The sequence below is a fragment of the Anas acuta genome, chromosome Z (assembly GCF_963932015.1).
Source record: "Anas acuta chromosome Z, bAnaAcu1.1, whole genome shotgun sequence".
Taxonomy (NCBI): Eukaryota; Metazoa; Chordata; class Aves; order Anseriformes; family Anatidae; genus Anas; species Anas acuta.
This window is the reverse complement of record NC_089017.1, coordinates 39,080,486-39,091,094: the sequence shown is the minus strand read 5'-3', so window position 1 is coordinate 39,091,094 and position 10,609 is coordinate 39,080,486. Positions and strand designations below refer to the sequence as shown.

The 10,609-nt window shown below is 37.8% G+C and overlaps 1 protein-coding gene across 2 annotated transcripts in view; it reads right to left on the bottom strand.

Moving 5' to 3' along the window:
• Positions 1–299: 299 nt before the first annotated feature.
• DAPK1 (death associated protein kinase 1) overlaps positions 300–10,609 on the bottom strand; it is an 89,099-nt gene continuing 78,789 nt past the window's right edge. For both annotated transcript variants that reach the window (XM_068666127.1, XM_068666128.1), the window contains 6 exons: positions 10,135–10,323; positions 8,161–8,358; positions 5,773–5,908; positions 4,532–4,652; positions 3,057–3,245; positions 300–2,704 (listed from right to left, as the gene is read on the bottom strand). In XM_068666127.1, coding sequence (XP_068522228.1) covers positions 1,472–2,704; positions 3,057–3,245; positions 4,532–4,652; positions 5,773–5,908; positions 8,161–8,358; positions 10,135–10,323 — 2,066 coding nt within the window. In that variant the 3' untranslated portion in view covers positions 300–1,471. The remainder of the gene's footprint in view (positions 2,705–3,056; positions 3,246–4,531; positions 4,653–5,772; positions 5,909–8,160; positions 8,359–10,134; positions 10,324–10,609) is intronic.

Genomic DNA, 10,609 nt, shown 5'->3' with positions numbered 1-10,609 from the left:
TACCTTGGTAAGACTCACTTCTGCTGTTTTGGTTTTCATTCTCAAAAAACACAAAGGAAAAAGTGACGTAGCAACCCATTTTGGCTTGCTGTTTGTCAAATGAACATAAACCTACTCACAGCAGAGGGGCCACCTAATAAAATATAAACAAATACTCTCACTGAACATTGAGAAAAGCCCTGAAGCAAAACAGGTGGTGCCCAGAACTTCAGAAGCCAGGCAATGCCTCTGCGGGACTGCGACTGTGAAGAAAAGAGAATTTTTGGTTCCTTTCAGGTACAGAATACAAATGAAAGAGATGCAACAAGCAACAGTTTATTGGTAAAAAAATCCTTTAAAATTTTACTACATTGTAAGTTTAAGGAAAAAATAGTATTAATATATATACATACAATATATATACACAAACACACATTGCACCATTACATGCTTTTTAGAACAGAGAATGTATCATATCCCCTCATATCAATTTTAAAGTTCTCACTGCAGGAAATCTTGCATCCTTTTTGTTTTTATCCCCATTAAAGTTTTCAAGTACAGGAAGTAAGTAACTTAGGATCTAACAGTAGAAAACCATTTGTTATACACAAATTACAACTGACAGCTATACAATATTATTCTGCGGCATCTAACACATGTAGTATGTTCTTTTTGAACTCGATATGAAGTTTTACCTGAGGTGCATGGAAATAATGAAGCATGATAATTGGCAAGTTTTAGAGATTTTCACATTATGATCTGACTGTAATTGAAGTTGACTAGGTATCACACATCTGTACCCACAGGATTGGCACAAGAAAGCTCTGCATGAGTCATCACCAAAGTCTTAAAAATGCAGGGAAAATTAAAAGGCAAGCACCACTTGCAATGATAAGCATGCAGACAATTTAAGTGAAACAGAGGTAGCATGTTCTTGTAACTCCAGCAGGGTCATTCAAATCAACGGCACCCTCCCTTCTGCAAAAGGCACTCACTTTTTCAGCTATAAACAATGTGGTGTTATATTCAGGCAGAAAGATCAGAAGTGTAGGTGGATTTCTCTCCTTACAAATATTAAAAAGTATTAAGCAGAGGACAACATGAGAAGAAAAAAATGGGTGTAAGAAATACACATTTCTGGTAATATGTGCTATTCCTCTCCCCTTTCCTTTTACAGGGAGAATAGAAGTATTTTATAAAACAGTTGCAGCACTAAGAAGTTGAAAGACTTTCCAGTTAAAATGGCAGTATTAAGCAGCACATTATTTATCTGTAATAATCTTACAACACCAGAAGTACGCCAGCCTTTTCAACAGATCAAATAAAAAGCAACAATTCACAGTTAGAAGTAGAAAGTTTAAGCACAAAAAGGTGGTGCTGAAGAAGGATAAAGATCCTTTGATGTAAAACCTCATAACTGACAGTATACAGAAGCTCTTGCACTTTTATCTTTCCTGGAGTTTGAAAAGATGTCTATGCAAAACACTTGTTCTTACCGTGACACCACAGAGCTAATCGAATTATAAGACGTGCCACTGTTGCAACTTGAAGCATAAGCCTCTTGACCATTAGCATCTAAATTTATTTTGAATACAGAAGACGCCTTCAGTAAAAAATCTGCTGCATCTCTGCGACCTAATTCCCTCAGCTTAGACATTAGGATACCTACAGTGCTCTCGGGAGCATTACTCCACTCCTGCAGCAGGGCATGGACTGGGCTTGACATGAAGTCATTTTGTGTTCCATTATTGGTATTGTATTTTGCAACAAGATCAGGGAGGCCCAGGTTCATGGCCAGAAGGCACCAATCTTTGCCCATGGGATCAGGTGGATCCAAAAGCCGACTTAGTTTTCTCCTGGTAAGCAGATTCAGATCTGAAACATGAATGTCCATTCCTAGGCTTCCCTGGGAGTAGACATCAAGACATCCAAAACACAGTATACTGCTAAAGCTCTCTTTATATCCCCCCATGGTGTTAGTGAGAGACGTCTCCTTTTGACTCTGTGCACGGAAGAAGTCTCTAGGCTGGTAGACCATTACTGGCTCATGATGTTCCCTCAGCTGCTGAGGACTAAGGTAGTATTTTACAGTCAGAAGGCCTGGTAAGGTTGTGGCCATTAAGTTATCAATGGTGCTGCAAACGGAATCCAGAAGTAAACAGCACTTGATCTTCTCTGTTTCCAGTCCTCTAACTTGAACCTCTATGCCCTGACCATGGTTGACTAGCAGCACTAAAAGCTCAGCTCCACGATTCATAATCTTCGACCCATTTACCCACAGACGTATATCGGCATCTCCCTCTGTGCTTTGTTGATGAATCCACCTGCAGAGATTTACCTGAACTTTATGAAAAATTCCACAAGGAAATGGGGTAAGATGTTCCACAGGAACGATTCTGACACCACCATAGATCAGTACTTCCTCCTCCTCATCTGTCCAAGACCTGTGGAGATTGTCAGTCTTGATGAGAGCAGGAATATCAACCATTGTTCCACTGCTAAGGTCCCTTGCACAGATATCCATGGCATCCAAGATTTGTATCAGTTCTTCCACATCACTATCTGTTACCAGACGCTGGATGTCTTCTATAGTGTATCGACCTCTATAGTGATGGAGAGCTTTTGGGTTCTCCACTGACAGGATTTTTCCAAGGACATTTGAACAGAGCCAGCGAGGATCCAGAAGCACAACATCTTGGACTGTTTCACTCTGCATGATGTTAATCTGTTTATAAATAGGAAAGCTATTGTTTATATCTTACGAAGTATAAGACAATACCACCCCACCTACTGTTTTTCATAACCTTTAACTAACACTTCTAACAGAAGAAAAACAACCAACATTTGATTTTTTTGCAAGTATTCAACGCAAAGAATGGATCTTGCTCTATTGCCACAAGACAATAATGATAACAAAAAGCATTAGTAACCAGTCTCTACTTCTTTTGATGTCTTAAAAGGAAGAGTAGAAACAAGTTACTATAGACATTTGCTTAAATCCCATTAAGCAATATTCTACCAGAGCAGTACCTTGATAGTGTGGATACACAATTTAGATAAAAAAAAAAAACACTCACTTCTCCTATGCTATGCAGCTGCTGTGCAATATGCCGTAGGTCATCTTCACTTGCTAGGGGATTAAGCTGCTCCTGCACGTCGTATACAAATTGCTGCAAGGACATCAGCTGGTTGGGTCCATTCATTTTTCTCCATGAAGGCAGTGTAGAGATTATTTTTTCACACAGGTGAGTCATTGGTGGACAAGTCTTAAAAAAAGCAGAGAAAACACCCACTTGTAACTACTGTGCTGAGAACAGTCTTTTTTTTTCTTCTCTAAATAGAGGCTGTGTGTGTGTTCTAATACATAAATGACACACATGCACATCTGAGGAGTCCCCTTGTGATGGATTGTTACTCTTCCATCTGGTACGTACATGTGAGAAGATCAACCTTGTCTTAAAGTACAATTCCAGAAACAGATGGGCATTTATTTAAAATCTGTACTCACCACTATTTGTTCTGGACTAATTCGTTCAACAGGTGAGAAGCAGAGTATCAGTACTAGATTAGAAGTACAGATGACACATTTATCTATTGACTGTTTTGGACATTACTAATGCTTTCATCCCTCCAATCTCAAGCCACAGCACCCAATGCATATGCAAAGCTCCCCAAATTTCATCTAGTGGAAACTGCTACAGAAAAGTTTTGTCAAAGAAGAAAATCTTATTGAAAACCAAGAGATCACTGGGAACATAAAATAATCCAAATTTCACATAAAAAAAACCCTCAATCTGCAGAGTGAACTCAGGAATACAGTAACTGTTGCTTCACTTTTTAAAAAAACACCTATCAGAAGCCGCTAGAAAATGTCTTGTTGGCATTACACAATTAAGAGAGACTTTAGAATGAAGAATTTAAATGCTAAAGGCTACCTAATAATTTGGCTTGGTCACCCTTGGTATTGAAGGCTATGTAGATTCATGTTGATTACAACAAACCATGGCTATTTTACCCTTGGTTTCATGAAGTTATAGATACACATATAAAAATCCAAGTGCATATTTTTCTGTAAAAGACTCTAGCAAGAAGGTTAAACATCTACATACATAAACACATATATACACACATATAAAAATATATCCACCTCACCCATCTATGTTGAGAATTACCTTCTAACAACTGAGGAAAGTGTTCTATTCCAGTGTTTTTTAATGAAAAACTTATTTCCATCAAATATATTCTGCTTCTCTGTAATGCTACTCTGACACACAAAACAATAAAAAAAAGTCAGCACTAGAATCTAATCACTGTCAACTCAAACTACAAAAATTTAGCTTTAAACTCATAATCTCAATTGTTTCAATAAAGGCCATTTTGGTGACCCAAACAAAATACTGCCGATTTTGAAAATGCTGACAGAATCCTCAATGTCATCAGTCTGTTGTTCCTTAAGTTCTGAAATTAAGTACCGAGTTTTCAGTAAATTATTTCTTTCCCAAGATTTTCACATCTTGGCTGACACAATCAAAGACAATTAGACATTACTTACAGATATTATCTGACTTCTAATTTCTTGTAAGTGATTTCGGAGGAGTTTCATATCTTTAGATCCAGATGCTCCAGCATCCAATACAAATAACTTGTCTGAAATGTGAAGATCATTTCCAAATCTAGAAGAAAAAGAGAGCCACTAATTGTCTATTCAGTTCCAAATCCAGTTTTCCTAATTCAGCAGCGCTTCAACCTTAAATTGCACAGCACTTAATTTTCTTCAAAGAATAATGATGAAATGTAGTACTGATAATCCTAAAATACTTTATACACAAAGATAGTAGAGTTGCTCTCTAATTTTCCTGAATATAAACAGATACATTAGCAGAAAATTATCATCTTTCCTAAGAAAGAAGGCTTAAAACTCTGAAGGAGATAACAACTGCACCCTAGGACTTGTAATTGCAAAAACATTTTACAAGAGAGGGGATAGCAGGAATGCAAGATTACACCCAGGTATTTTCTGTTGGTTTATTTCAAGTGATTGAGACACTGCTCTGCCTCTGTTGTGGTGGATTTCCTACATCCGTTTCTTGTATAGTACAGACAAGTATAAATGCTCACAGGTATGGATGGTTCCCCAAATCACATTAGCCACTTACATGGATTACCGTGCTCACTGTGAGTATAAATTACTGTTACCTTACACAATACCATTAGTTTGTGAAAATTAGCATGATTAGCATACTATCCAAATACTTGCTCAAGAAGGTTAATGGTTTTCTCAACTTCTAGGCTGATTTTTTCATGTATGTGACTCCACAACATCTAGCTCTTCCAAAAATATATATATGTATGGCTTAGTTTTTCTCCTGCCCATCCTAAATCAGTTCAGAGAAAATGGTGGCAGTAGAGGACAGCTTCCTCTACTGCACCTGTAGGCCGCAGCTCAGAATTGCCCACTTTTCTGAGACTGGCGCAAAACCTACACACCAGGATGTTTGACAGATGGTTGACAACAGCCTTTAGATCTATTTCAGTATTTACAGGCTGAGACTTCTGAGCCTCAATCATTTTATGCACCACTTGCTCATTTAGCTCACTTAAGGCAGCTTGTTTCATTTTTTGCACACAATAAGCTTCCTGAATATTTCAATAAATAAAATCCTCAAAATATTGCACTTTCTTTCATGTAAATGTCACATAACTTCAGCCAAACAAAAGAACCTTTTACATATTATGCATTTTAGTATTTTTCTTCGAAACCAACATGTGCACTACATTATAACCCCCTCTTACCTGTTCCTGATTTCTTTCAGCAACGACATGTCCTTGTCATACCAAAACTCCCCAACAGGCCGAGGAAGATTCACTATGTCAGCATGTGTGGCGACCAAAACAACACGTAGTGGAGTCTTCAGCTTTCCACCAAATGCTAGAAGGGAAACAAGATTATTTCCTCACTGTGGGACATGCCCAGGGAGCTGTCTGCTTTACCAAGCCAGTTAAGTAGCAATGCTATTGTATTCTTGATACCAGTGGATATTCTGCAGCAGATTTACCAACTTTAAGCACAACAACACCTATTTCTACACAACCAAACCACTGGTGTTATGGCTGTTATCTATTATAAAATTATCTACATAATGTATAATTTGGATAGCTAGAATCTTGGTATCATAAATATTTTATGCCCTTATTGTTTTATTATTAATAACTTTTATTAATAATGCTAATTAGACATCTATTAACTACAATCTATATCAATGTGACTGAAAATAAAAAATAAAAGCTTCTTTAAAAGGTTTCTCATAATGTTTGGATGGTCCTTAATGCTACAGGTACAGCTTAGAGAATTTTAAGTAGAACACAATGTCCACAACATTCATATGCTGGTATGAATGCTATTTACAGTACTTACACAAACAGTGACCTCTCACTTAGGTGAGAGTTAAGTAGGAAAGCCTGGCAGATACCATGAAAAAGAATGAAAAAGAAAGAAAGAAAGATACAAATGGCATGAATGAGGTGACAGCATGGAACACACATTTTCTATCTTTTTTTTCAAACTGATCTTGCAGAAAAGAGGAGACATCATTAGGCAATTATTTAAAAAAACAAAGTACATCCAATTCTGCTGTTTTTGTCTTGTCAAAAACTTCATATCGGAGAAATACGCTTACCTCAGTTTTCATCAACTAAGCTACAGAATTTTGATTCATTCACAAAAGGGCCACATTTCCCTTCACTGTGTAGCACTCCCTAATAACTATGCTCTAGTTGTAAACCTTTTTGTTTTTCAGCTGACAATATAACAACAGACAATATAACTGGAAAGTAATTCCTAAAGTTTAAGTATTCTGCAAATGCCAATTAATACATGTTATTTAAGAGTTGTAACAACAAGTTACACGAGTATTCAAATTGAGCTGAGCAGTATAAACGCCGATTTAGGCAAAGTACCTAAATTATGTTACTAGTTAAATCAAGAACTAAGTTTCCTTGCTTGAGTAAGACCACAAGGAAGGCTTTCAACAATTGCAAGTTAACTGCATTTTCAGCTTTAATGCTTTTTTGCACACTTCTGAGCTTTTACTTCCAGAATTAATTGCAAGTCAGTTAGATCGCAATGGTTATATTTATAACCTCATCACTTGACCTAAGATGGAAGATGAAAGGACATACATATGTCCAAGCTAAAAACTTAAGGTCTGCCCTTTGGCTCATCATTGTCACTTGTCAGGCTGAGATCATGCGTACAGAATTGAGTAGAAAACAGAAAGAGGGGAAATATTCTGCACTACATAAGCATTAGATATACTTTTCTAGGGGGTCCATAGCAATATTATGAACGTCCATCAGTGTTGAGTTAGATCCACTGGTTGGGATAACATTTTGCTTCATAGAACCAAGACACATGTCAGAGAATGGTTCTTCCATAAAACTGTCAGTCTGCAGACCAACACTCTGCTGCAAACACAATCAAGCTATCAGGTATGTATACCTACAGAGATTTTAAGGAAACAAATGAGTTAAGTTAATTTGTTTGTCTGTCAAGTAACTTTCAACTTGTTAGAAAGCTTGAATAGTCATTTCATTTAAAATCTGGGCAGAGTCTTTAAAAATATGAAATGAAATTTACTAGAAATACTGGTTTCTGTACACCCTGATGTGCCAAAGGTTAGCATATTTGTATTCCAAATACAACTCTAGTTAAACAGGTTGGAGTGGCATGTACTGAGAGTGTAACGTCACTCTACGATGTCATTCTGTACCGTTCTCATTGGCAAAACCAATTTATGCTGCAAAGAGCTAATTGGTGTTTAGATTTAATTTAGGATTAGGTTTTTAAACTTAAGTGAGTTTTAATTAGTGTGTCTAGAACTGGTCTTAAATGGTTCCGATACGCTGAAACACTTTTTCACACAGCTTTTCTTACATAAAACTTCATTTGCCACAAAAGCCTCCACCTTATCTCATGACCCATTTCAGTTGGAGTAACTGGTGCATGGAACCTTCAGGCTTGTTCCACAAATGAAATCATTTATTGCTGAGAAAATGTTTAAAGTTTTTTAAATAAAAGAAGATAAAGATGTACAACAACACTCAGCAAAGAGGATTTAGAAGTTGCAGTGAAACACAATCTTATTTTCCCATAATATTTCATTAACAGGCAGAAGAGCATACCTATTGGCTCCTCAACTGGGACTAATGATTTCAGGAAACTAAGCCAAAAGGTCACTTGGTTTAACTGGATTTCATAAGGCTCCTCAAGACTAAAAAGCACTATGTGAATCGCGGTGGGATCATTCGCTGCAAAATAGTCGTAACAGCAGAAATACACAGGATTCCCAGAGAATTCCCAGATGCTGAAGTCACCAACTCCTGAAAACCAGACAAACAGACAAAGAGATCACACTGTCAGTAAGCATGAAGCCTTGTTCAATGGAACAGTTCATCTCATTTAAACTTTCTCAAAGATAAACTGTATGCAGGTGAGAAAGCAAAACTGCAAATGCAATCATGAACAAACGGAACAGGTTTCAGATAGTCTCAGAGACTGAGAAGTTGGGTCCTTACAATCTGTTCCTCTCTCACATTCACTTCCCTAGAACATTCAGCTGGATGCCACATGGATGCACCTGTGTATTCAAGTCATGCAGCCTTACACACTAAATTGGCTTTTGTCCTGCACAGAAGCAAATAACTGCTCCTGTTTTTCCTTTGTACTCCTCCCTAAAGCTCAACATTTTTTATGATTTTTTTTTCTTTCTAACATCTCACTGCTGGTATTAAAAACAACTCAAAATTCTCAAAGAACCTACTCTGCTTCATGGAATTGTATTACTCAAATCACATGAGTAAGTCAGGACTGGAGAACCACCATGTTAATGATCCCAACAGCACAGTGATTCTTTCTGTCATCTCCTTTACTTCAGGTAAGAAAAGCATTAGCATGCTGCACTGTATTGCACTTCTCAGACTCACTACCTGATAAAGTACACTTGTACTCCACCTATTTAAATAAATGCTGATTCAGAGGCACCTTGAACTTCTAGGAGAAAAAAATCCAGAAACCTCAAATCTGCCGTTACGCATTCAGCTATTGAGAGTTCATTCATGTGCACACCTTTCTTCTATATCAAGATAGTAAAAAGACAGAAAAGAAAATCCTTCTGACAGCCTGTTGCACAACTCTGTTTTACTGCAGAATTTGACCTGGTTTCAAATTATATCAAAAGGAGAAATTAACCCAGATAAAGAACAAGCTTTAGCTACATGCCAAACTCTTCAGCATCTAGGACAAATGTTTTGTCAGTATGTGTTAGCGTGCATATAATGAATTTGTAAGTAGGCTTCTCTCTCCAAAATAAAAACTTGATTAATCTGAGCTCTGCCTCAAGGCTGCAAATGCTGAGGAGAGATCTTTACAGAGAGATCTTACCACCTCTCTGATGACTAGCAGGGGTGGTGGTATGTACCTGTTGTATGGTTCTCACACTCAAAAGCATTACTAGCATCTATGTGTACTTATGAAAAAAGACAGCTACTGGATAAACAGAAAGCTCTGCATTAGTGTTTTGCTTTGGCACAGTAGAGAGGTTTTCAAGTAACTTCTCTGACTGACCCCTCTCACTGTTAACTGGTTCCAACTGTGGAGCAGCTGGCTTGCCTTCCAAATTAATGAAACTAGAAGCTCCACTCACCACAGTGCTCACCAAATTTGCTGAAGACCCCATGGGAAGTGCGAATGGTAGGCTCTTCATACACCTGGGTACCACATGCAAGGTGAGGTCACTTGGGCCAGTGAGACTGGATTATGTCTGCCAAAATCCCCAATCTACATGCAGTGTAGGTGAAGGGGCCTTTAGCCTAGAACCCACTCCTATTATGCCAAATCCGTTCCTTCTGCCCCACTTATTAATCTCAAAAGCTCTTCTAGGTAGTGCTGGTATATCTGCCACAGATGGTTATTACTATGTGTATTACAAGCAGAAAATTTCATGCAGATTTACCTTCTGCTTAAACAAACCAATCCCCAACAGTGTTGAATTCTTAACCACAGTCAGTCCTATACCAAGTCAGACACTTGTTTTTGTTTCTAAAACCATGCACCATGGCATTGCCTTTCCCACAGAACTAAGGCATTCCTCCGCTTACCATTCAAGTAGGCATTCTGAACATCAATGGCCTTGGTGGACTGGTCATCAGCAGAGAAGTGGGAATGATGAGCAGGTGAAACAAAAGCTTCTAATACCCCTTTGGTCAGGCCTGGCTCAAACATCATACTACGGCTTCTCACGCTGACGTTCTCACAACCAGGATAAAGATTCGTAATACTTACTGAAACTGGGTCAGGGAAAGGAAAATGAGATTACAAATTGTGGGAAAACTGCAGTCAGATCACTTCACAGTAGGTATGCTAGGCATAAAACCTGATTAATAAAACCAAACTATTTTTCAAAAAAAGGAGTTGGCTACCACGCTTTGAGTGCACACAAATACATCGTTATTCTGAATGCTGAAAAGGAAAATATTAGAATGTTCCCATATAGCTCTTACTGCACCTAAACAGATATACTACTGGGTGGGAAGCATAGAAAAAACCAGCAGATTGGAAACAAAAGACTTCAAT